General features: G+C 34.1%; 1 protein-coding gene across 1 annotated transcript; it reads right to left on the bottom strand.

Annotated features, from left to right (window-relative positions):
• Positions 1–708: 708 nt before the first annotated feature.
• Positions 709–25,930, bottom strand: LOC126974274 (sensory neuron membrane protein 1). Its single transcript, XM_050821734.1, has 9 exons — positions 25,817–25,930; positions 20,251–20,408; positions 14,581–14,731; positions 13,490–13,747; positions 13,033–13,244; positions 11,326–11,611; positions 7,028–7,153; positions 2,970–3,111; positions 709–833 (listed from the first exon to the last, which is right to left on the bottom strand). Exons 1-9 carry the CDS (start codon positions 25,928–25,930, stop codon positions 709–711), a joined length of 1,572 nt encoding a protein of 523 aa, XP_050677691.1.
• Positions 25,931–27,822: the final 1,892 nt, after the last annotated feature.

The raw sequence follows: 27,822 nt of genomic DNA, 5'->3' as shown, positions 1-27,822 counted from the left end.
CTGCTCGTCCCTTAATGATGTAATGATGACGAAAAAGAATGTATGTGTGTTTGTAATGGCCATTCCCACGAAGGTACCAATGTGTTTTTGGTTTTCCAATTAATATGTACTATTACGTAAATGGAGGCTTTATTAAGCTCTCGCCTTTTCCCTAATTAGGTCATCCAACGCTCATGTGATTCATTTGGTGTTGGAATAGAGTTTGGCCGCGGTGATTACAAACCATCAGGTGATCCGTATGTATGCTCGATTTTCCTCCTTTTCCATAAAAATAGGATGAGAAGAAGAAAAGTATCTGGTCTCCATTGACGTAATTTTTCCTAATTACCTACTATGGTAAGGAAATGTACAATTGCCCAGTAAGTCAGTGAACTGCAAAAGCCACAAGAATAGCCTATAATTTTTCTATATTCACATATAAAAGTGCTATTTCTCCCACAAAACTAAGATATATGATCATAACAATACTTTATTCGATTAGATACAATGTTAAATAATTACAAATTATTTTAACACTTTCTCACGTTTTTAAATATAACTAACATAAATAATCTACCAATTTTATTTGGAAAAATATTGGGTAAATAACAAGGAAAATAAAACTAATTCATTGCTAACTTACCGTTTAATACAATAAACTACCTAATTGTAAAATTAAAATGTTTTACTAAACGATATAATTAAATCAAACATAATAACTTGCAGGAATTAGATCTCTATTATAGGTGGTGCTTGATCCGTGGTACCGTTCAAATTCATTTCTTTCGGTTCAGGGGTTTCTGGTTTAACTTTGCTTGGAGACTCCGTCGTTATTGCGAAGCGCATGATGTCCTCTGTAAGGTAATGGAATATTACAGCTAAGAATAATGCATGATGTATTCTTTGAACCGCATTAAGATTTTCACACAAAAATAGAAAAAACAATAAATTTTGGGGGTTTCCCCACACTCAGAACTTAAACTCAATTTTTTTTTCATCAAATCCATATTGATGTTGAGTTTTTTAATATCATAATTTTTTCTTAACTGAATAGTTTTCACGCCAGACACTTCCCAAGTGGTAAAATGTGTCCTGTAACGTTTAAAATAAGAGAATAATAAAACTTAAAAATATATATATATATAATGTACATCACCATGCAATATTCCTCCGAAAATTGGTTTGAACGAGATCTCTAGTAATTACTTTTTTTGTAATACGTCATAAATCGTAAACCGCAATTTACCTTTCATTCAATCAACTCATTTATAAAAAAAAAACAATTTTAATAAACATAAGACCTTTTATATTATGTTACTTGCTACTACGGAACCCTTCACGGGCGAGTCCGACTCGCACTTGGTCCTTTTTTATTATTATTATTGTATGGGTTCGATGAATTTAATGTTTTATTGTAAAAAAAACATTCACTGGTATTTTTTAGCACTTACATTAATGTTTTTTTTTTTTTTTCATTTTAAATAATAAAAATCCTTTTTGTAAGTATCGCATTTGTACATTCAGTATACCTAAAAGTACTCTGTGGTACATGATAGCATTACAGTCTGTACAAGCGATTGATATCAAAATCAAAATTTTCTTGATACGAATTTCAAACTAGAGATAGGGGTAAATAGATAGCACTGCAATCTCTATAGCACCTACATCGCCAACCAAAATTGTATGATATGTAATAAATAGAAATACAATTTGTAGAATTACCTTTGCATTCTATAAAAGACGACATATTATAGCTACTAATATAATGAAACATGCCATAACACCACTCAAGTAGGTCACGTCTTCCAACTAAACTACATATAAAATGCTCAAAGCTGATCCCATATTCTATAATCCCAGAATTATATTTGTACATTATCTTTGCGGTTGGCTTCGTCGCAAAATTGAAAAGTTAATATGATAGCTTTTGTTTAAATTTGTTGAACTTTACTAGTAAGTAGATATTTTTGAATAATGAAATTATTTTATAATCTATCTGTCGATTAAAGATTTAGCTTGGAAGGAAATGTAATATAAGTGTTTGTATGACATCTATTCGAAAAGAACTAGTTTATTCTTCGAAAATGGAACTAAAAATCGTTTTTTAACGGTGATTTAAATTGGAATGTAAACATTGTCAGTCAAAGTTTCGATCACCAAGAGAGATCACCTATCACGAATACTGTATAAACAAATAATTGGCTGAAAATACAATCACCTACATATTGTAAAACTAAGGCTGAGATTTATAGAGCATACTTAGGCTTTCCTAAGACTTAATTTACGTAAAAATTTTGCTAAGTGTGATAAAACGCGAACTTGAATTTTTCATTGGGCTGTCTTAGCTTTTTTTTTGGCACCCAACCTGTAGGACGAGTGAGCGCGTCTACGGTCTTAAAGGAACTTTCTGCTACGTACAACTAAACTATGGACTGGACTACTGGCCGGCAATGGTCCTGTAATTGCAGTGGGAGGCTCCTTTACAGAGGATGTCGGCTAGATTATGGGTACCACTACGGCGCCTATTTCTGCCGTGAAACAGTGTAAACATTACTGTGTTTCGGTCTGAAGGGCGCCGAAGCTAGTGAAATTACTGGGCAAATGAGACTTGACATCTTGTCTCAAGGTGACGAACGAAGCTGTAGTGCCGCTCAGAATTTTTAGGTTTTACAAGAATCCTGAGCGGCACTTCATTGTAATGGGCAGGGCGTATCAATAACAATCAGCTGAACGTCCTGCTCGTCTCGTTCCTTATTATCCTAAAAAAAGTCCTCTGGTGTTACAGGAGTACGTTCAGCAGTGACTACTGAACATCAGATTACCAGTGCGCTTATTTGTCCTCCTCTTCCATAAAAAAATAGTGCTGATAGAAGAGTTGTGAAAGGTGGACAAAGATTACACTACTACAAATAGACCGGGGATTTATTGAATGGGCAACCCTTCAGGATTTTTTCTTTTTGAAGTTCGGAACCCAAAAAGTTTAAACTCACCTTTAAAATGGAATACAAGGCACGCCAAGCCCCCTAGTGTACCCACTGCAACCAGGAGCCAGCGTATCACCCCCACGATACGCTTAGGGATAAACAGCTGATACTTTAGCATGTTCACAAATGTTTTGTTCAAAGCCAAACCCTGTGTAATGGAAATATTTTTGTCAGCGTCATCAGGAATAGGAATAACTGGTAAGCAAGGGCAGCGCGGCGATGAAACACATACCATCAGGGAACTGTTTCGTTTGTCATCTTAAATTATTTAATAATTAGGTACTTATTCTCATAAAACGATTATCTAATTTTACTAAGTATTAACTCAACTTATAAAAGTTTATTGTATAATTTAATTAATAGGAGACTGTAATATTTTATCACGACTTCAAAAATGCGGACGTTCTGAATTCGACCTTATTTTTTTTATGTTTGTTACCTCATAACTTTCGACTGGGTGAACCGATTTTGATACTTCTTTTTTGAAGCTGGTGCTTCAAATGTGGTCCCATTGCAATCTGACAATGGTAACCATAAGAAAACCATAAAAGTTACCTTAACTTTGCTATAAGTACATGTACGACAAATTTACGAATAATTCAATATCGCGCCAACTGATTTCTATAATTCTTTTTTTAATGGAAAAGATATACTTCAAAGCTAGTTTTGTGAGAGTGTGGTTAGGTTTTGATTATAGGACCAATGACAAGGTAACAATGAACTCCTTAACGACATACAGTAAGGGTGCGTTCTGTGGCAGAATTTCTAACTGTCTGTAATAAATTGCAATGCGCTTACGTTCATTGCTGCATTGCAAAATTTAGTAGACGTACACATATTTAGACAAATTTAAAGTACAGATTCACTAAATATCTAATAAAAAACAACCGACTTCAAAAACACTTTTCCAAAACAATAGATACAACAATGCACTAAAAACTATAAAAATAATGTAAATAGATTGTATAAAAATACGCAATTATTTTTATACTTTTTAGTGCATATTATTTCAATTGCTTTAGACTAGTGTTTTTGAAGTTGGTTGTGTTTTTGTTAAAAATTTTTAGATTTCACATCATCCACTGCTCCTAGAAAATTAATTTGGTAACATTATTAAACATTCTTGTTATATACTACTAGGTATTTTATACTAAAATGAAAATAGCGTATCTGACTAAATTTATATTTGATCAGTATTATAATTTATTATAATCGTATTTTGTAACTGTTTGCTGTTCCCAACAAAGCTACAATTATGAAGGTCTTCAAGTAAATGACTAATGGTAGGTAAAGGTATTGACGGGCTCATGTCTTCAAGTTGACGACTACGGAGCGCCTATTTCGGGTGAGATATAGTGTTTGTTTCTTTTTACCAGTCAATATATGCATAACAGAAATGCATTTCTGTGATCAAATTAAACATTTTAATATTTTCAAAATTAAATTATATTGTTGATACATTTCAGTCCAAATTTTTAAGAGTTCCTGATGGACCTTAATATTTCATTCTCACGATCTAGATATGCACTTCCACAGTGCGGTTTTCAAGAAACTTTCTTCCACGTACAATCAAACTGTGAAATGAGCTTTCTTGCGCGCTGTTTCCAAAACGATACGACGTAGGTAATTCGTAATAAGCCGCCAACGCTCCTGTGATTCCTCTGGTGTTACAGATCACTAAGCATTAGCTGACCCATACGCTTGCTGGTCGTCTTCCAAAAAAAAATACAGGTTGCACTCCGGGAGTGCCGGCAGAAGGTTCGGGAATAATTTCGTAAACAAATATGACAATTTATATTACATAAAAAAAATTACATTAAAATGTTTATCTCTCAGAAAAATCAACTTTCATCCATAACTGTAAAAATATTACACTACTGAGATTTCGGTTTTGTAATAACAATGATTCAACCTCTGGTCCAATGACCGTATGATAATTAAGTTGAAAAAGCCGAACTATAATTAGTTAGAAGTAAAAATCTTTCAACCGTAATTTCAACAACTGTCTTACGAATATTCGGTCAGGCCACGTGTCCTGACGCGAGTTTAACATTTTATACTCATCCCAAGAAAAGTGCTCAACGAAAAGTTTTCACTTAAAAAATCGGACAGTTTTTAGACAAGCTAGAAATAATATATCTATATCTTTATATATATAATTCTTGTGTGCGTGTGTATGTCACTGAACTCCTCCTAGACGGCTGGACCGATTTTGATGAAATTTTTTGTATGAGTTCAAGGGGATTCGAGGATGGTTTAGATTCACAATTGAACTATCTCCTAAACGGCTGGACCGATTTTGATGATATTTTTGTGTGTTCCAGTGAATTTGAGATTGTTGTGTGTCTTCAGGTGGATTCGAGAATGGTTTAGATTCACAATTAAACTACCTCCTAAACGGCTGGACCGATTTTGATGATTTTTTTGTTTGTTTCAGTGAATTTGAGATTGGTTTAGATTCTCAATTCCGTCCATATAATATAATTCTCCAGCTCATGAGTATGTTAGTGAACTCCTAACGGCTGGACTGATTTTTGACGTGTGTACAGGACAACGTCTGTTGGGTCCACTAGTAATATATAAAAGAGAATGTATGTTTGTGTGTTCCCTAATAACTCCTAAGCTATTCGACCGATCTCAATGAAATCTTTTGTAATAGATTCGTTGAAGCTCAAGGAAGGTTTACATATACAGTACACAGTTACAGTTTGTCGTGTCACGATTCCACTCACGCACTCACCCACGCATTTACCATATCTCTCGAACCGTTTATTGACAGAACAACGTCTGTCGGGTCAGCTAGTATAAGAATAATATCGAAAGTTAAAATCCTAGTAATGGCGAGCTTAATAAATCCCAGTCTCTATTAAAATTATTTATAATCTTTGATTCACCATTAATGTTGAAGCCACCCCAACAATTTGCGCTTCGGCCATGAAAAAACCAGAATTATCGCAATAAAAAGATTCATATGGCAATTTTCTCAGGTTATTTTCTCGAACAGCAATTTTCCTGGCCTATAATTCAAGTTCAGATTTATCGCGTAACTATAGGGTAGCCATGTTTCGTATCTAGTAAATTTACATAGGTAGGTATACATACTACATATACGAGTATTATATTTTTACCATTTATGTTACATTCGTGCTTGAGAAAAACTATATTGTTTTTAAGTCGTATGAATTTATGTAACTACACAGTACTAATTTGGATAATATTGCTAAGATGTGCGTATTAAAATCAACATAATCACAACGGTTCAGATATAGTTTGAGGAACTATTAAGCTCTACGAGTTCTGGTGGAGGACTGGTTTCGGGGCTGGTGTTCCATGGAAACATCGTCATATAATAGCAGCTACTGTATGCCAACAGCTAATAGAAGCTAACCTGACAATACGATGAAAGGAGTCCTAGCTCTGTCTGTAATTGCACTGCCTCCCATCAGGCGTCAATGAGTTACAGGTTGGGGGGTTATGGATTTAAGGGTATAGATTGGCCTGGGTGGTGGCTCGCCATGACCATGTGATTAAGGATTCGATAGCTGTGAGGCTTCCGACAAAGATGGAACCCACGAAATGGAATGGAGACTTACAAGTCTCTCAAAGAAAAATTTAAAGATATAAATATTTTGACTGTTCATTGTCAGTACATTTATGAAAATTTAATAAACGTTCACAAAAATCGTCACCTTTTTGCGATAGTGATTTTCATTATTATAGCACAAGAAATAAGGAATTGCTTGTAACTAATTCAAGTAGGCTTAATAAGATACATAATAGCTTGAAGTCCCAGTTAATAAAGTCCCAGCCACTGTTGAGGCATTATCTATACATAAATTTAAATGTTTGAATATCTAAGTGACTGAAGAGCGCAAAAAATGATTGCTGGGAGAGATTCTTGCGCCGCTTCTTCTCTGTCAGAGCGCCATTTGTTTCCGAAGCGGTAGTAGTATCTAGTATATTCAATGATATCAAAAAGAATTCTACAGGAATCAATTTTGAGAAAATAAATGCCTTTTATGTGTCTAGTAAGTCTTAAAATAGAGCAATTATTACTTTAGTACCTCTTCAATCCAGAACAGTGGTGCAATGGTATTCGGCAGATCCTTGAACAGCTCCATTTTATCTGATTGAAGAAGCAGTAGGCTGAATTGAACCCTCTGCTTTGCCACCATGGGTGTTCCACTTATCTGAAATAAAAATGTTTTCACTTCATCTATTCGCACTATAATATTTTAATAATCTTATATCTGATTGAAGAAGCAGTAGGCTGAATTGAACCCTCTGCTTTGCCACCATGGGTGTTCCACTTATCTAAAATAAAAATGTTTTACTTCATCTATTCGCAGTATCATATTTTAATAATCTTATATCTTTAAACGAGCAATTCTTGTACATATATAATCAGAATCTCGGTAAACGGCTCCAACGATTTTCATAAAATTTAGTATACAGAGGATTTCGAGAGCGATAAATGATCTAGCTAGGTTTCAATTTAAAAAAATAGTTTTATCTGTGTTTAAATGAGAAACAGTTACAATAACATTTAGAATACAAAGGTAAATTTCGCCACTATACAGACTATAATAGCTCAGATGGGACATTGGGTGATCTGAAACGCAGAAGACCCGGTTCGAATCCAGATGTCCGGTTTTTTTTTTGTTTTGTGCATTAATAAAAATCCAAGCATGGCTTGGTCGTCCGGATATTAATAATAATGTAGCCATTTATTCCATATCTTTAGAAAAAGTGTACCTTTGAAATATTGTTATTTTGTTGCTTTATCTAGGTTTTCTTTACAACTTTTTAGATATGGATCCCAGATTGGGTAAAGACCTTCTCCAACTTCATCGACAACTTTCTGTTACGTGCTTTCTACATCCAATGTTTTCCTGCTGATTGTGCTATGTCATCAGCCCACCGTATTGTGGTCTTCCTACATTTTGTTTTCTTCTGGCCCCTTCCAACATGTAATTTAACTCTAGTCCACCTACAGTCAGTATACCTTGCAAAATGTAGTATTATCACACATGATCTTGTAAAGAAAGATTCTTATTTCATCGCCTTTAAATATTTTAAAAATTGAAAACTTTAAGAAACATGCAGTTTTGTGTGAGGAAAACAAAGATTCGAAGATATGAGATTGCAAGATTGTGTCCAATAGGTGATTCCGGTATTATACTAATTATATTTATTGCATTGTATAACTATTATAAACATTATTATATAAGTAAACTTAAATGTATATTTCATGCACTTCATTGTATGACTTTTTATTGTTGCTTGGAACGATGAACTCGACCCCAAGGTTTCACTCAAGAAGATGCTTAAGTCTGCGTACCGTAGTTCCATTTGAGGAACGTAATATGACAACACCGTTATACAGGGTAGCGCAATAGAACGTGCATATTGCATCATCTTTTTTCGCGGGGTAGAAAGTGCGCGGGCGGGGGGAGTCTGCATCGTTGGGTAGGCGGGCTCATGGAGTTTTAGTCACTATGAGTCACTTCGATGGGAAGCGTCGCGCATTTTGCGTGCGCGCATTTTACAAGAACTCTCGTTCATACATCGTTACTAGGCGTTTATATTGTTCTGAATATGGACTACGGCAAATTAGTGAAGGTCCGAGTGCTAATTTAATTAAAATATGGGTACATCGTTTTGAAGAGACTGGTTCAACGTTCAAACCACAAGCAAAAGGTCGTCCAAGAACATCTAGGACCGACGACAATATTGAGAGAGTTATGCAGTCTGTACGAGGAGATCCACAAATGTCTACTCGCAAGAGATTGTCTGTCTTACACTTATTGGGACGAAGTTTGCAACGAATTTTAAACTTGGATCTTAAACTGCATCCTTACAAGCTGCAGTTAACACAAGAATTCAAAGAGTCTGACTTCGGAGCAAGGCTCGCATTTGCTAATGAAATGCTTAATCGATTTTCCAATTTTGACAATTTCCTTTTCTCAGATGAGGCCCACTTCCATATCAATGGGTTCGTAAACCGTCAAACTTGTCGTTACTGGAACAGTGAGAATCCCAAACTCAAGCACCAGAAACCACTGCATAGTCCTAAAGTGACAGTATGGGCAGCAATCTCTGGTAGAGGAATAATTGGACCGTTTTTCTTTGAAAATGCGCGGGGTCAAAACGTCACTGTTAATACCGAACGCTATGTTGCGATGTTGGAAGGTTTTTTGGCTCCAGAGCTTGAAAATTCAAGAATAGTGAATTCTAGGACTTGGTTTCAACAAGACGGAGCTACCTGTCACACATCAAATGACTCCATGGCGGTTGTGAAACACATGTTCTCTGGTAGACTGATTTCGAAAAGAGGTGATATCCCATGGCCCCCACGTGGTCCAGACGTGACGCCTCCTGACTTTTTTTGTGGGGATACCTCAAGAACAAAGTCTACAGCAATAATCCGAAAAACATTGATCAGCTCAAGGAGAATATCCGTGGTGAAATGGCAGCAATTACACCAGCATTACTGAAGAAAGTTTTCAATAACTTCTGTTTGCGATTAGAGGAGTGTCGTCGTAGAGAGGGTCATCATTTAGACGATGTTGTTTTTAAAAAATAAACTTCAGTTATTTCTTAATAATACCTCAGTTTTATTTTAACTATACCTTTTGTATTTATTTTTTAATCAATATTTTAAATATGCATCTCTATTGCGCCACCCTGTATATCGAACTACGATGAAATCCACACGACTTCATTCGATTTCTCGCCTTATTTTGTCATAAGGAATGCCTTTTTTACTTTGAACTTATAATAGAATGAGAGTCCGTTAAATTCTGTAGAAATTAAAACAAGGACAATAGGATGTTGGCATACAAAAATTAACAGAAAAAGGTCTTATCTGTATAGTCATTATCAGCAAAAGACTTATCTGTATAGTCATTATCAGCCGCCGACGTGATAGCGAAGTGCTCAGAATTTTTGTTTTTTTCTTTTTTTCGAAGTGTTACCCTATATTTGGTAAGTTGGTATTTTTATATTACATCTAGACTATATTTCCAAGCCAGTAGAATAATTATAATAGTATGATATATCGTTTTTGTTAGTATAAACTTGACTTGAAAGAGCGTCCATTCAAATTTAATAAGGACTTTATAGCGTCATTTCCTTTGCCTGTTCTTTATTATTTTTTTATTTTAGAGTATATCAAAATATTTTTCTTTACTTGAAAAACTTTCTCGCACATCAAGGTCGATCAAGGTCAATGGATTCTTCTTGGTTTTTCGGAAAGAATATCTCAATTTATTACAATGAAAGCTTGTATAATATTTTGGTTTTTTTTAACCAAAACCTTCATCATAAATAAATTAAACCAACTTTTTTAATGAAAATACACATTTATTCTAAGATATAACGGTTTTTCAACTTTAAAATAATTTATAATATTATTATTATAATAATTTATAAAATACTTTATAAAAATATATATAAATTTGGTTTTAGACACAGGACACAAAGTTGTCCATTATAAATAATTTATGAATGGTCTTATAGCTTGTTTCAATTGCTTTCAGATACGTTAATTGAAATTATCCTAACTTTAAGCATTATTTATATCCTATTTAAACACATGTAAAAGAGCTATTTAAGTGATACTTACAGAATAAACATATGAACCTTACCAACATTAGGAAACCGCAGCGTAGTTGGTGTCCACATTACGAGTATAATATACTAGCGACCCGCGCCTTAGTCCGCGTGGAACAGTTACTTTTGGCTTTTTTTTATCTTTAGGATAGTTACTTTGCAAGGAATTATCATACAAACTGCTGTGGTTACTTTAAATAATATATTTATAAAAATAAAAGTGTATTGAGAATATAGAAGAACGCTTTCTGTATCATAATAATATGTCTTATAACGTTTTTTAGCGAAACATCTCTCAAGCAAGCCAAAACAGGTTAAACATTACTGATATAAATATGATTAAAGATCTGTTAGCTGGGTCAGTATCTTGATGGATTAAAACAATTTTTGCTAGTTTGCCTCGCCATTTCTCACGAATTTCGTTAAGTAGTTTTTTATTCGTTCTACATATAAAGTGCCATCAACAATAGCAATCCATGATCGAGAAATTCCATTTTATTACTAGATATCATTGGTAAAGCTACTTATAAATTCGGTGCACCAACGCGCAACTGTAAAATATGGTGGAGCATTTAATATCTTTATTAGGTTTCGTAATGAAGTTTTTCAAGCACTAATAATAATAACACACACAATAAAATTTTACCCATTTTCGATAATGCGCTTCGAAAAACATAACCTAAACATAAACATGCAAAGCATCCTTTACATTACTTTCTTATTCACAAAAATGCTTTGAATTACTCACTGGTTCAAAATCGATGACAATCTCGTGTTCATTGACATCAGGGTTGAGGCCTTTAACGGTTTTCAATAGTTCTGGATCACTGTCGTAGTAATGTGGCAGCGAAACGTACATCGGGGCTCCAATACATTTTGTTAAGTCCATCAAACCCTTTGGCGGACACTTGTCAGGGGCTTCACAATAGCATTGTAGTTCGGGATCGTTTGCAAGATCGCCTATACTGGCGATGTATCGATTTGTTTTGATACCGTGATATGAAGTTTTCTTTTGGTACCAGGGCCTGAATGTCCTGGAGAATATGAGCATTCAGAAATTTAATAAACTGAACTTTGACCACTTAGGTCAATCAGCCTCTTTTAATATAGAGGTCAAAAATGTAAATGAAAAATATTACTGTAATAATCAATAAATGGCGAAATGTTGAGGTGGTGTTTTGTCAAAACGCTCAAATTGTATTTGAATTAACAATAACAGATAATCCAATGAGACATATTATAATTTCTTATTTAAATTAATTAACCAAGGCTTTTGATTGCGTGCAACTTTCAACTCTGGTCAGGAAGCTATGACACTAGAATAAGGGTATGCTTGTAACTAATTCTAGTAGGATTCATAAGATACATAATAGCTTTAAGGGGATATGTATACACTTTTATAATAAAGTCCCAGCCACTCTCCAGGAATTATCTATAAATAAATTTAAATGTTTTATCAAGAAATGGCTCTGTCGCAAATCCTACTACTCCACAGTTGAATATCTAAGTGATCTGACAGCCTGGGACTAGATTATGATTATTTTATAGCAATAGCGCGTACACCTTCCTTAAATGCCGGCAACGCTCTTGTGATTCCTCTGGTGTTGCAAGAGAATGTGGGCGGCGGTGATCACTTAACATCAGGTTACGCCCGTTACATCAGCCCGTACGCTCGTTTGTCCTCCTATTCCATTAATAAAAAAATAGCAATGACAGTACAATATTGTATATTTCATTAAAAATAGCGCAAAGAATGCTGGGAGATTTTCTTACACCGCTTCTTCTCTCTCAGAGCGCCATTTGTTTCCGAAGCGGTAGTAGTATCTAGTATAATAGAAATTACATGAAAAAGAATTCTAAAGGAATCAATTTTGAGAAAATAAATGCCTTTTATGCTTTTTTATGCCTTCTATGTCAATATATAGGAAAAGGAACTTCGCTCGGTGTAATAATTTTATATTACAACAATAATATTCAGAAAGTCGATGTATATGGCAGGAGATCTTCTGGGGCCTCTCCCAACATGGGGGATACCACAAGGATCTATTCTTGGATTGTTTCTCTTCCTTATTTGTAATATTAATCTACCTAATCTTGTAATATGTAATGACCGTATGATGAAGTAAACAATGTTCTATCTGACATCGTGTACTGCTTTAGCGACTATTGTTGCCATTCCTCTTGTAAGCATATGTTTTCAAATGATTGGTAGTTCTTTACGCTCAATAAGTGACATCAAATCCAATATTGAATAATAAATATGAATTTGAATAGAGATGAACAATTCAGAAGTTCAATTGACTCAATTTCAAATCAATTTCAACTGTTGATAATATTACTTATATAAATATTTAAGATCACAGCAACTACTTGTAAATATGGAATTGGCAACAACGATTTATTTGAAAACAAAAAAAAAATAATATTAAAACATTTTGTATTTGTATGTACATACCTGCATAGATCACCAGAAAAAGATTCAAGTCTATCGAATTCTGTCAAAAACGGTGGGAATACTGTACCATCAGTACCTTCGTAGGCATTGCAAGCGTCTTTCCACACGCTTTGTTCTGTCTTATCGTCGATCGCAACGACCTTTCCAACATCCATTACATTTTTTATACCACGTTTTACAGTTATAACATGATTGTCAATTGTTGCGTTTCTCTACAAAATGGTACAAAAAATGTTCAACCGACTTCGAAACAAGTTGCGCCGAAGTGTTGACAGATATTCATAAGTTATCTTGTTCTAAATATATATTTAAAATTTTTTGATTATCTTTTAACTATTGTTAACACACTGATTTATTTATTAACTATGATTTCGGCCATTAGTGATTTGATCTTTTCTATTAGTTTCAATTTCAAAGCTAATATAGATTATTACTATTCAAAACATAAATCACTTACCATGCCGAATATTGAAAACCTGTATTGATTATTAGGTTCAAAGACAAGTTGGCTTGCTGCTTCCTTCTTCAGCGCTGTACATACTGCTTTAGGGGCGAATTCGGTTCTGGCGCAGTTAATTACAATCCCACGGAACAGCAAGTCCATAACCTTTACTTTGACAAATGTCGTATTTGGGCTATCAAAGATACCATTGAAAGCTTTACCCAACATGTTTAGCATAGCTGGTTTGTCACGTGCAACGATTGTAGCCATACCCTAAATCAATATTAAAAGTTAACATTTTGATGTGAATAACGTTTTTGCTGCAGCCTATCCAAAAAACTGACGATAGCATAATGTTTTCTTGACTTGAAGAAGCTATAACGATTCTATGATTATCTATAATCAGCTGTCGAGATTTATCGATTGTGTTCATAAAATATTAATGTGATTTACCGCTTGTTGCAGAAAGTATCTCTATAGTTAATGTTTCATTATATCACATGCTATCTTTGACTGTCAAAATGAAAAAGGATGCTTTCTGCAACTAGTGGATAGAGAAATGAAAGAAACTTTATTGTATGCTATTATTACCTAACTAATACAGCTTATGAGATACGCTAACCCTCTAGCAGACACACCAGAAATAACTTTTTCTCTGATAATGTTCAAAACTAAAGCTTTATACTACGAGTATAACCCTATTGCTCGTAATATGTGTAGACCAGGTGTAGACAATATATTGAGTTATGATTGAAAAATAAAAATTTAAACATATTTTGTCTAAGTTAGGTAAAATACAAGTATTGTGTTAAAAACAGGTAAATATTTTGATAAGTTACCGAAATAGTTCAATTTACTATTCATTTAATTTTTTCAGTGGGTTTATTTTTATTTTATGTTATTATTAGAGTCTTATTGTGATGTTAAAATGTACGCTACTAGTCAACTGTAATTCAGATGTGTTTATATTTTGTAAACTGTAATACTTAATTTTAATTTATGGTTGGTTGCTTGGGCCTACACAAATTAATAAACACAGAATTTTGAACACATCGGAGTCTTTGTAATTGGGTATCGTTGGTTAGTAGTAAATATGTTGGACATACAAGCATGAAAACATGAGGCAAGATGATTTCTTCTTCACCCGTTAGTCCAGCGCCAGAGAGGTCTTTTCTAAAGTAGAATGTGTCCCTCTTCTTGTACGTAATAGTATCTGTGTCTTCGTGGTCTTCTATTTCCAATTTCTCTTTCCATTCACTGTTTGAGAGACAAACAGATATGTATTAGTCATAATTTTCTAAGCACCTATTTCTGCCGTGAAGCAGTAATGTGCAAGCATTATTGTGTTACAGTCTAAAGCGCCGTAGCTGGTGAAATTACTGGGCAAATGAGACTTAACATCTTATGTCTCGAGGTGACGAGCGCTATTGTATATATGTATTTTTTTCAAGGATCTTGTGCGGCACTGCATTGCAATTGGCAGGGCATATCAAGTACCATCAACTGAACGTCCTACTCGTCTCGTCTTTTAATTTCATAAAAAAATTAATCCTCCTACTTTTCTTAACTTTCGTAGGTAAATCTGGTTTTTTCTTTCAAGTGTCAATAATATCCCTAGGTTTTGTCACGGGAAACAATACTATATACAGATTTTAAGCATATGCAATGGTAATTAAAACTTGAAAAAATGCCTTTACCAATAAATAGACCTCACTTTCAATGCAACTCTATGGAAAATCTTTGAACCTAAATAGCTTTTGATCCCGATCACCTAGACTTGGATGTCTACTCTCAACGATTTTAAGCTTGTCTCATCAAGACCTTTCCAACGACATATTTTGTATTATTACGATATGTTTTATTTAAAGAAATAAAATTTTACTCTCGATTTCGTTAAGGCAATATGCAATACTTTGGGCAACATTTTTTATTTTTTTATATACGAACTTTGCAAATAATACACATAGAAACAGCTGTGGTTAATACATTTTTATAAACTACTAACTATAGGACTTTCATCTCCCTGTTCATCCCCACACATCATGTCTAAATTTATGAAACGCTACAAAAAATATTCATTTATTTCTTATCAAGTACCTAAATACAAACTTTCATTGTGTTATCTTCAATACTGACGAACTTTCATACAAACTTCCACCCCTATATAACCCAGCCAAGCCTTTTATACGCGATAAAAGGTAGCCTATATCCTGTCCCAAGCTCTTGTCTATCTCTGTACTAAATTGTATCAAAATCGGGTAATATTAGTAGGGGTAAAATATTAACATATTATTCACTTAGATGAGGGATTGATTTATAATTGCAATATCCATAAAATTCCATTCTCGTTTGCTGTCTTTTGTGAGTATCAATTAATACAGGTGTCTTAGCTATTCATTATATTATACTTCATTGTTTCGTCTCTTACTTTATATGGGCTAAGCACGGACTAGTAAAAAAACAAGGACTCCGCGCCGTGATGCGCAAGTGAAGCACCTTATGCTAGTGTGTGTGCGGTTACGGGGTATACCAGATACACAATTTTTTCTGCCTTAAATAACCATATATCCACAAATACTTTTAAAGTGTTGTTTTTACACTTTTTCACAACGTACGACGGCATTTTTAAAATATTTTATTGCGACGCAAACTGCTCTGTCACACACGATGACAAATCTCATAATGGCGGCCGATCTGCTTGTATTAGTGTAAGTGTACGCGTGGGGCTATGTATTTACACGTTTACCGGCTTGTTTTGGTGCCTCACTGTTATGTAAGGTGACACGGAAGCCTTCTTATGTTACTCGTCCGTTAAGCTAAGGCTAAGACTATTATTTTTATATGTCATCTAAAAAAGTAAAATATGAATAAATGTTATCACGGCGATTTTGATGAGATGTTTAAAGTTTCTCGGAAAACTGATTTGTATTTTTTAATCATCAGTTGTTTCGTGTAACTTTGTTATTTTATCAAGAGGTAATATTTTTAATATAATCAAAAATTTATGCCTTCCAGTTTTGCTTTCATCCAACACAATACAATTTTCTGGTAATTAGCATAATTAAAAGTCGTTAGCGTTTTCGAATCATGTTATTAAAAATATATTTTGTATAACGCTGTCTGAGCGCTTTATTGTATAATTTTACAAAATGATTCTCTATAAAATTTCTCTGCCGTGGTTCTAAGGTTTTTCTCACAAGGTGTACGAAAATCAGTGCACCAATGTGTTTTCGGTTTTCGAATTATTCATAATATGGTCGGCTCGCTCTTATACATAAAAAATGTATAAACAAAGTAAACAACTCAAAGACTGTGACATTTTTTTATGATAATAAGGGACGAGACGAGCTGGACGTTCAGCTTATGGTAATTGATACGCCCTGCTCATTACAATGCAGTGCCGCTCAAGATTCTTGAAAACCAAAAGGTTCTGAGCGGCACTACAATTGCGCTCGTCACCTTGAGATATAAGATGTTATCAGACCGATTATTATGGGTACAACAAGATTATGGGTACCACAACGGCGCCCATTTCTGCCGTGAAGCAGTTATGTGTAAACATTACTGTGGTTCGGTCTGAAGGGCGCCGTAGCTAGTGAAATTACTGGGCAAATGAGACTTAACATCTTATGTCTCAAGGTGAGGAGCACAATAGTATTGTCGCTCAGAATTTTTGTGTTTTTCAAGAATCCTGAGCGGCACTGCATTGTAATGAGTAAGGCGTATCAATTACCATAAACTGTACGTCCTGCTCCTCTTGTCCGATATTTTCATAAAAAAAACTAACCTCACAGTGATAGTTTTTACTACATGTAACGTCATATTAAGTATTTTTAATATGCTTAAAAGCAAATAAAAAAATATAATAATATTTTTTATTTATAATTTTATTATAAATCTGACGAAACCCATTGTTTACTAAATAATTTGCAATATTCTTTGGATAACACTGTCTTAAATTACCAAACTTACTAAAAGCAACATTAATTTTGTTAGTTTGCTTACGTGACTTTTTTTTAATAAGGCTTAACATTTATAACATGCAACCGTTTTTATATAGCAAAAATCAAAGTCAAAGTCAAATAAACATTATTCAATTCAGGCGTAAACTATGCGCTTTTGAATCGTCACTACAAATACTTCTATTAATTTACTGAATTTACAATATGTTCGTAAATGGTTGAGCTCGTGAGAAGAACATATAAGAAACTCGACGGCCAACCTTTTCAATCAAATAGAGTATTTACAATGGCTGTAATATAATATATAACAAATTAGTTTGTTAGGTGTTGCATCCAATATATGAGCCGTGTTTAAATAATGCTTCGTGAACATGATGGTCGTGATTACTGTCACATTTAGTAATTGCATTTAAAAAATACAATGATTTATTAACTATATCAGTGGGCCTACCATGAACTCTTTTTGCGATTCAATTGACAACCTAAAATGAACTGCATTGCTATTTCGTACCACGACGTGATTAGAGATGTGTAATTTAGGTTGACGTCAAATCAACTGATTAAATCGCAATGATGTCAAAAATGATATCAACTGAATCGCAAACTGATTTAGTTCGTTCATTCATTCGTATCATGAGGTGTTATTTCAACCTAAACTGGATAGCTTATTTGTCAATGTGACCGATCCGAAAAAAGTTGCTACTTCCTTAGAGGAAAGTGAATCGTGTTGTTAATAATATTTAAAAAATAGTGAAATCATAGAAAAGAAAATTTTTATTGATTAAAGATGAGATGAGAATAGAGAAGAGTCTTTTTTGTAAAACAAAATACTGAAAATAAATACCAAAATGAAAATACTAAAGACGAGGCAGTAAGGGCCCGGGCTATAGCTTGTTCACAAGAACGAATTTCAAAAAATATACTCTGTGGTCCTGTCAAATCAAACATCAATGGAGGTGCGTTCATAACTCGTTATTTTTAGGAAAACACATGAGAAAACATTTAATTTGTAATTCAAAGAACTATATTTATTTATATTACTATTATTTAATAAGTATAAAAAAAGCCTTAATGGTTTATAATTTGACGCAACTGAGCAATTTTAAAATGTATATTCAGTATTTTCTACGCAAAAAAAAACACTAAAATCATATCATTTTAGATTTCGGAACGCAATTTTATTTCGTTCATTCTTCATAAGCGATCCAAACGCCATTCAGTAAAAGGCACTTCATGGTACGAATTTTAGTGATTCAGTTTAGGTACCTAAACTGAACTCCATCGAATTCGCATCGCTTATTAAAAGTTGATGGTAGGCCCTCAGGTCGACCTGTCACCACAATCAGCACCCGTTCACGAGTTGACGCATGGACCAGCCACCGTTCCCTTTGCTCAAAAAATGAGCATGCTTAAATAATTCACAATGTAAACAATAAAAATTATAAGAAGCCGAGAGTAATTGTCTGTTTTAATTGAATGATACGTATCCTCAGATAACGAAGGAAATGAGAAAAAATATAGAAAATAAATTGACATCGCTATGTGCACACTCAAATTTATGTTTTTTGTATCTAAAGATCGGATTTTTTGATAAGATTTCAATAAGTTTCATTTCGTGAGAGCGCGTCTCTTTTTACGTTTTAATAAAAAATAAATGTAGAATAAATTATTGTAACAGTAAACTGCTATATAATATTTATTTCGTAATGGTATATACGATTTACGATTTAAGAACTTTATTTCTTAGAAGAATAATACAACATTCACTCATAGAGAAAATATATTCTTATTACTATATTATATTATTAGAAGTTGCCCGGTGCATTCGTAACTAAAGATTTCATCTCATTAAAATGTTTAATATGAGAATAATCATTAACAGGTGTCATACAGATAGAGATAAATTACTATCTTCTACTGACAGTAATTAGCTGTCAATAATCTGAAGCTGTTCTCATATTGGGACGCGTGAATTGAAATTTCCATACAAACTTCTATCGCTGGTAAGCTATACGTCGTCCCATTGACAGACAGCGTGTACGGATAAGGTGAGAAACCGTCGATAAGATTATTGGGACAGAAAAGTCAACAATAGTAACGATTTTTATCTCAAGTAAGAGATAGACTGAATATTGGGAGCGGCCGTAAGTTGGCATAGCCACAACCCATTCTGCACGGACGCACGCCAAGATATTGAAGATATTAGTAAGATGTGAGTCGTGAGAATATAACAATATCTATATATCGATTATTTTTCTTGTTTAAATATAAATATTCATAAAGTAAGTAAAGTGGAAAAAACCAGTAAACACACGCGAGATGAAGCCCTTTAAAATATAGAAGAATATTATACGTTTTGTATTACTATAATTAGCTGGAATTCGCGCACATCAGCTGAGATATATTAGGTGGATAAACAGCTAATGCCACAACTAGATAATGATAACCGCTGCCTGGACGTCTGCAATGCTACAGGTCTTTTTTAAATTGGTTTTCTAGGAGAGATTTCGTTCATCAAATCCAGTTGCAATGAATTAATAATTCGATGTCCCTTGCAAAAAGGTTAGTCGACTCCACAGGATACCGAAGAGCTGGCAGCTACTTTGAACAAAGAATTAGTCTAGCTATTCAAAGGGGGAATCCTTTCTGCTGAATCTTCGGAACCTTGTCTAAAGAGACTCCTTTTAATAATATTATGTTTTAGTTAGTATATTTTATTTTTAAGGTTTTTAGTTTTAGGTTCATTGTTCTAGTATATATTTTTTTATTTCTGTCTAAATAAATTATTAACCATTAGTAATGTGAAGTACTTACTCAAAATGATATGGGCCAATTTCTTTAACGATTGGTAAAGCGCCCTTTTGGACATCATCGGCATTTGTGAAGTTGAAGAAGTAGACTTTGAAATCCAATGCAAACGGTATTGTCTCCCACATCTTTCGAACATCCGTTTTCTTGGATAATGCCATTTCCTTAAAAAAAAGGGAAATTAAATAAAAAAACTGAAAAAACATTCAAGGCCGCTGCACCAATACGCTTGATGCTACAGTACAAGTAAAGCTACATATGAAAGACTGGTGGCGTTTATTTTAGGCTGTGGTTTTGACTGACCGTGTGGTGCGCCAATTTATACTACGGGTGAGCACCCAACTTCCACAATTTTTAATACAACACTAGCTGACCCGACAAATGTTGTTCTGTACATAATAAATAAAATACTACTTTTTATGAATTTGTCAATAATATTTCATAAAATATGCTCCCTGTTGTTGTAATGAAATTGTTTCACAGGAGAACTGTCAAACCGTGCATGAATAAATTATCTCGTAGAAAATATGGCTATATTTTTTTTTATGAAAATAAGGGACGAGACGAGCAAGACGTTCAGCTGATGGTAATTGATACGCCCTACCCATTACAATGCATTGCCGCTCAGGATTCTTGAAAAATCCCAAAATTTTGAGCGGCACTACAATTGCGCTCGTCACATTAGGGCTTACAAACTGTCCCGGCTTGCAGATCAGTTCGGTAAGGAAAGTGAGTACAATCAGATCCTGGTCCGACGGGATTTTAAAAACAGATAAAGCAAGGATTTAAAATACATTCATGTATTATAGTGTTACAGAATTTATACGGATTGCCTTCCCAAGGGGAATTGAATCACTTTTCATGTGTAAGTATACCAATTACTTAAAAATATAATAAAATGTATTATGTTTGAGGGATGGCATTATGTAGGTAGCATTTCACTAACTTTTTATTATAGAACTAAAATATTTATTTAGTTACTAACAGATTTTGTTTTAATTTTTCCATTTTGTGGGATGGTATTCTGCTGAATTTTTCGGTAGTGTTCAAATGTTTTGAATGTTATTTTTTTCGATTCTTTCTGTAAGCAGTAATGTTTACACATGTTTACACATTACTGCTTCATGGCAGAAAAAGCCGAGGTTGTGTTGGCCGAGGTGGTTTCATAATAAACAAAATGGTTTGAACACACCTTAAATTCGATTCAATGGCATAGATACAATTTTATTTGTGAATATGTCGAAGTGGATATTCTTGTCATGATCAGTAACTTATTGCCTATATTTATTTCGTTCAAGATCATTCGAATGGAAACACGTAATTTGAGGGCTGAAAGATGATATGGAAAAGCCGAAAAATAAGAATTTTACTTTACATTTATCCTCAGTATTTATTATAGTAACGTGAGAACGGTGTTGTCTTATTGTTCGAAGTAAATCCATTGAACAGCATTACATTACAAATATTGCTTAGTAGATAAAATTAATCATTTATAACCATGTGTTGCCTTCAGTAAGGCATTACGCGGGTAACCATTAATCGGGCTGGTCCTAGTTACCATTAACCATTCGTCTATAACCATTACAGGACCGGTCCGAGTAACCATTTTAACCATTGTTACCAATTAATAGTAGAGATCCGCGTACTCACTAGTATAACCATAAATTAAAGTTAATTAACGTGCTATAGATTAATTTAGTACCATAAGTAAATCAATATTTTTACCATAAAAATCAATATATATCTACCCCTAAGTGCTCCCCTTTTCATGGTCAAATTGGGGGACAAAAAACATCCAGGTCACTTAATGTAAATGCTCACCGTAACCTCATACTCTGTTTGAACACTGGAACTCTCAGCTCCAAAATATAAGTTACTACGCAAAAACTTATGTTATGTAATTTTTTTTATACATATAAGAAGGGGCAGACGGGCAAGAGGCTCAGAGGGTGAGAGTGGTGTGGCAACCGCCCATGGACCTCCGCAACATCAGGTGTCAAGAGATGCGTTGCTCGTCTTTAAGGTGGGTGTATGCTCTTTTCATGAAGGTCCCTAAGTCGTATCGGTTCGGGTAAACCGCAGCCGGTAGTTGATTCCACAAATTCAAACGAAAAAAAAATTAAGTTCTGGGTATGGTCGAAGATTTACACTTATAAACCAGTGCTTTTGCAAATGATAAAAAGTGAAAAAAATAATAAGAGTAGGATGACACCCATTGGAAATGTAAGATAATATAACAAAAATAAAAGAAAAAATAAATTACGGGCGATTTGAGATCGGGAAGTGGAAAAGTGTTTTACCTTTTTATATTCCAGATAGGTCTGTATTTGTTTTGATTTGAAATATTTATTTTTTCACCTTGCTTTGACTTAATTCTCACGTCAAAATATCAGCTTTTAAATAAATATATATTTAAAATCAATAAAAATACAGTGTATCTGGGATATAATAGGGTAACTTACCACCAAATTTCGTGGAAATATTTTTGTTTGTAAAAGATAAAAATTAAAAACCATAAACTTGGTTATTTAAATTTTTACCATAAATTTTGAGGTTATGTGAAAACAGTACAAAACCAAACGTAGATATTTTTAAAACCTACAACTTTGCTGTGTAACTTAACTGCACCTCCGTTTTCCACTTCCCGATCTCAGATCGCCCGATTTGATTCTGTTTCGCCCCGGGTTTTTGTCCCACATTCCTGTTTCGTACCACGTTGATTTTTATTCCTGTTTCGTCCCATTTTTTAAAATGTGACTTTTGTACAGCCAGAAAAAAAATGTGAATTACAACAAAATTCTAGATATATATAAGAGCAATAGTTTAACCAAGACCAAAGGATGGCATGAAAGGTGCTCATAAACCTATTACAGGATATTATGTTCTTGCAGATGGCGGCACAGCTTTCTTAGGTTGTCTCAAAAGTATAACGATAAAACTTGGCACAAAAATATCATAAACGGACCAAGTACATAGTAAAATTATCTTGATTCCGAAGTCCATGCATCAAGATGAAGGTGAGATATTGAGTTTTTAAACCAATTTATATAACAATTTGAATAAGTAAAATTTAAATTAGTTAAAAGGCTCCTGTTTCCATTAATTGATTTCTGGTATTGAATACTAACTTGTTGAGTTCATTAACAATATTTATCGTCAAAAATATGATTTTTAAAATATTTTGTATGCTGTCCGTACAAACATCTTGTAAAACTAAATTTCTGAGTTTAACTATTTCTGGTACAACTATCACTTATTCAGTCATAATTTATTCAAATTTAAAATTAACAAATTCATCGACGCTAAACTATCCGATCGTCGGGACAATTTGTCTATATGCGACAGTATTTTTACGACTTTTTCACTTTTTTATCTTTCTTAATTAAATCTAAGGGTGTATATCTTTAAAAAATCTGGGTAATGCTGTAATTATGTTAATTTAAAACTATGGCACTTAGATTAAGGATTGGTCTCCGCCGCGCTCCAACTACATACCGCACTACCTAAGAACAATAGGTTTTTTTATTGCGGCAACTATTATATGCTTGTGTACGTGGCATCTTGACACTCAATGGCATCTTTCAAATTTTGTAACATACGCTTCGTTTTATTTTACATTGGAATTAATAAAATACAGATTAATTACTGATGATATGTGATCCCAGTGTCTTATTTCTTGTAGTATTACTTGTACAAAGTTTAACTACTCAACCCGAAATTTTAGTTTCAATTATTAGCAAAGTTTTACAGAGCATGTGGCACGTCAACGTCACACATTGTCCGACACTGGCTCGAGTGCGCCCACTTGGGCGCAGCGACTACGCCTGCGATATCTAGTCGGAGCGCAGCGGAGACAAATCCTTAATCTATTTTAAGGCAATTAGTTTCTTGCTTGACATTCATATAATGTCGAATCTTGACCTATATGAAAAAATGTTTAGATTAGTATTCTGTATTCCCCTAATATCGATATTCCTTATTACATTTAACGACAGACCAAATGAACCTCAACTTATATTGTTTACCGATTTTTAAGATTTTATAGAATCAAGGTCTATAATGAACCATTGAATTATAATATAATCTATACTCTCAGACAGCCAGACTACCTCACAGACCAGATAGTATTTGACCGATATTAATTTGTCAATTTGTTTGTTAGCTAGTGGTTTAATATTCAAAATACTAAGGAGCTAATGTCAGTCATGGCTGACCGTTTACGACTTGTAAATCAAAGCCTGTTACAGTATTACAGTAACAATATTTGGGGAATACAGAATACCAATCTAAACATTTTTCCATATAGGTCAAGATGCGACATTATATGAATGAAGAAGTCAAGGAAAAAAGATGATGCCTCATTCTTTGGTCGGAAAAGTCATTGGGTTGTGCTAGAAGATGGAAAGACAATTATTGCAGACTGGTATGTCAATCGCTGTTTGCCTGTTGTCTTGGAAAAAAATCCACATGAGTGCCCTCGAAGCTGGATCCTCCTTCACCACGACAATGCTTCAGCGAACTCCGCAAAACGGATTGTTGAATATTTGACTATAGCAGGTGTCGAGATAATAAGTCATTGACCATACAGTCCTGACCTGGCGGACTGTGACTTTTATTTATTCCCAAGAACTAAAAGTCGAGGTATTCGCTTTACGAGCCGTGAAGATACGGTGAAAGCGTACGAAAATGCCATAGAAGAGACCCCTAAGGAAGAATGGGCCCACTGCTTTTCTCAGTGGTTCCATCGAATGCGACAATGTGTAGAGAGGAACGGAGATTACTTCGAAAAACAATAAAATAAGCCGTTTTTCATTTTCTGAACATTTTCAGTGTTACCTAGGTACAACTCTGAAAGAGCGGCGATATCACAGCACGAATCTATAATAAATCACGTTTTTTGTTTACAATAACCAAGCTTGTTTATCTAGCAACCCGTAACATAAACTGCATAATAATATCTCGGCTAATGTAATCACAAGTGGCTATAGCGTGTCAAGTGGCCGCGCCGGTTTTGGCACCAAAACAGCTAAGCAGTTTGGCGTATGCTGGCGTGCGGGACTAATATTGCGATATAGGCAGAACTAAGCTCTACAAGAGTTCTCATAACTTCGTACAGTGAAATAATTTTGTTATGTGATTCTGCGCAACAAAGTGAACATGAAATAATATATTGTTGAGCTTATAAGCTTATTGGAGTGCTACGTCAAGCCCATTAACCGCCTTCAAAATATTAAATTCCCTAATTTTTTATACATATAGATAGTCTCTTGCTGCTAGACAACCTATAAAAATAGGTTTGTTACTTTAGTGTGCGTGACAAGCTAAGTCTTACACTCGCGATTTGTATCAGTGTGTGTGAACTGCTCTGAATAGAGGTTAGTTTTAAATCAATTTTTTTCGACATTTTTACAGCTGTCGAAGTCCTAGATGGACTTGGAATGGACGTGAAATTATATAAGACATTGAACCGTGTTTTCCATGTTCTGATGGGTCTTTGAGTCACACCAATCGGTTTTTTTGTTGGTGTATAGACTCGTCAATGTGTGTATTACATCTAAAAAGTTTATCCTACCTTCTTTAATTGGCTCTTCAATATTGCAGGGAACAGAGCCCAACCGAAGATCACACCAAATACTGCGGCACCGGTGCAACCTGCTGCTATTTTCATATGCTTCTGTAACTGCATTCTGATCTGAAAAGAATGCACTCTATACTAAACTGTATAAAGAGTAATCGAAGAGGGTTTTACTGAGCCACTTACAGAGTCAGTTCTGACTGCCTATTATTATTCCAACGTTTGACTTAAAGGTCTTAATTACGAGGTCATAAAATTCCAAACAAAAAACTACTCACGAGTTAAAGTCATTGTTATTCAAAACGTATTTGTGTTTTTTTTAATCATTATTGTACAATAAATGCCCAGTCCAGAAACATTCAGTAAGGCCGACGTATTTCTGTACCTTTCTTACACGTGAATCTCAATAGGTATTTTATTTATAAAAAAAAATACTTGCACCAAACAGATGTTGTCCAGTACACACGTCTTAAATTTGAAAGATCGGTCCAGCCATTAGGAGGAGTTCCCTAACATACACATGGGCAGGAGAATTTAATATGGACTGAATTTAGAATCAAAACCATTTTCAAATTCACTGCAAGACACAAAAAACATCATCAAAATCGGTCCAGTCTCTTAGGACGTATTTCAATTATGAATCTAAGCCATTCTCAAATCCACCTGAAGACACACAAAAAATTTCATAAAAATCGTTTAGAAGGAGTTCACTGTCAACACACGTACAGAAGAACTATATCTATAAAGATATGCGGATGCAATCACGGGGCAAGGGGTAGTAATAAATAAAACATACCTATCTGTTATTGCTTGTTTTTCTTCAAGAATAAGGTATATTTATAGTTTTAAGCATTTTGATGCAGAGACGTAAAATAGCACCAAACGATTAATTTTCTATTACGATATTCCCATCTCAAGGGTCGGCAACGCACCTCGTAACCGTATTGTTAATGTAGTGGGCAGTTGGTTTTTCGGATTCGGTAACCAGGGTATTTACTATTACTAAGACTCCGCTGACTGTCCGTTTGTCCATCTGTTACCAGGTTATATCTGGTGAACAGTGATAGTTAGGCAGTTGAAAGGAGGATGGCGAGAATGGATCCACATTATTTAAAAATTAAAGAAGCATCGTACAAGTACAAGTTTATATAAATTATGAACTTAAGTTTATACGATGTTTGAACAAAAATTATTATGGCGCTAAGATATGGGAGTCAAAAGAAATAAATTATTATAATTTATTAAAAAATCTTGCATTAACGGAACGTTTTGCGCAATTAGACATTTTTTGACATGACTTCAAATTTTCACCGTTTTACGATGAACCCCTATTTTTTGATTGCCATTTTTATATTATTCTGTTCTATCCACAGATTCGCAATGGGTTGCAAGATACCAATCGAATATTAACTTTTAATTATATTTTTTTTCTCATTTTAAATTGGACGGAATTCCGGGAAACGTTCCAAACGACAATCATGTCGAAATTGAGTGAAGAACACAAAACTGGTCACGTGATTCTTATTAACGGACTGAAAAAAGTGGCAGCCCTACTGTCACTCTTTAAATGAAATCATGACTTAGTAGCCCGACCCACATAGTGTATGGAATACACTAATATTTATTAAACTTAAGTTTATACGATGTTTAAACAAAAATTATTAAGGCGCTAAGATAGCTGACTCCCATAGTCAAAAGAAATAAATTATTATAATTTATTAAAAAATATAAGTCTTGCATTAACGGAACGTTTTGCGCAATTGAGATCGACATTTTTTGACATAACAGTAATTTTTATATTACGACACCAAAAAAGCTATTTATACCTACTCAAATCAATAATTCAGTAGTAATTCACAATAAGATTCAATAAGATTATTATCGTTTTAGATAGTAGTACAGTAGTAGCACAGTAGATAAGTATCTTTAGAAGATTTGATACCTGCTTGAAAAAAATAATGAATTGTGAATCCTCTATTATTAGCTCCTGGCCAACCTTTCCA

The sequence above is a fragment of the Leptidea sinapis genome, chromosome 32 (genome assembly GCF_905404315.1).
Source record: "Leptidea sinapis chromosome 32, ilLepSina1.1, whole genome shotgun sequence".
Lineage (NCBI taxonomy): Eukaryota > Metazoa > Arthropoda > Insecta > Lepidoptera > Pieridae > Leptidea > Leptidea sinapis.
The sequence above is the reverse complement of the archived record's forward strand: the minus strand, read 5'-3'. Positions and strand labels throughout refer to the sequence as shown.

What these genes read in the sequence shown, in the direction of transcription:
- LOC126974274 (XM_050821734.1), bottom strand. Translation starts at nt 25,930, where the DNA reads ATGCAGTTACAGAAGCATATGAAAATAGCAGCAGGTTGCACCGGTGCC. An exon ending in TGCCTCATGTTTTCATGCTT is followed by an intron (nt 13,748 to 14,580) that starts GTATGTCCAACA and finishes ATATTGATTTAG; the next exon opens with GGTATGGCTACAATCGTTGC. An exon ending in GGTTTTCAATATTCGGCATG is followed by an intron (nt 13,245 to 13,489) that starts GTAAGTGATTTA and finishes ACCATTTTGTAG; the next exon opens with AGAAACGCAACAATTGACAA.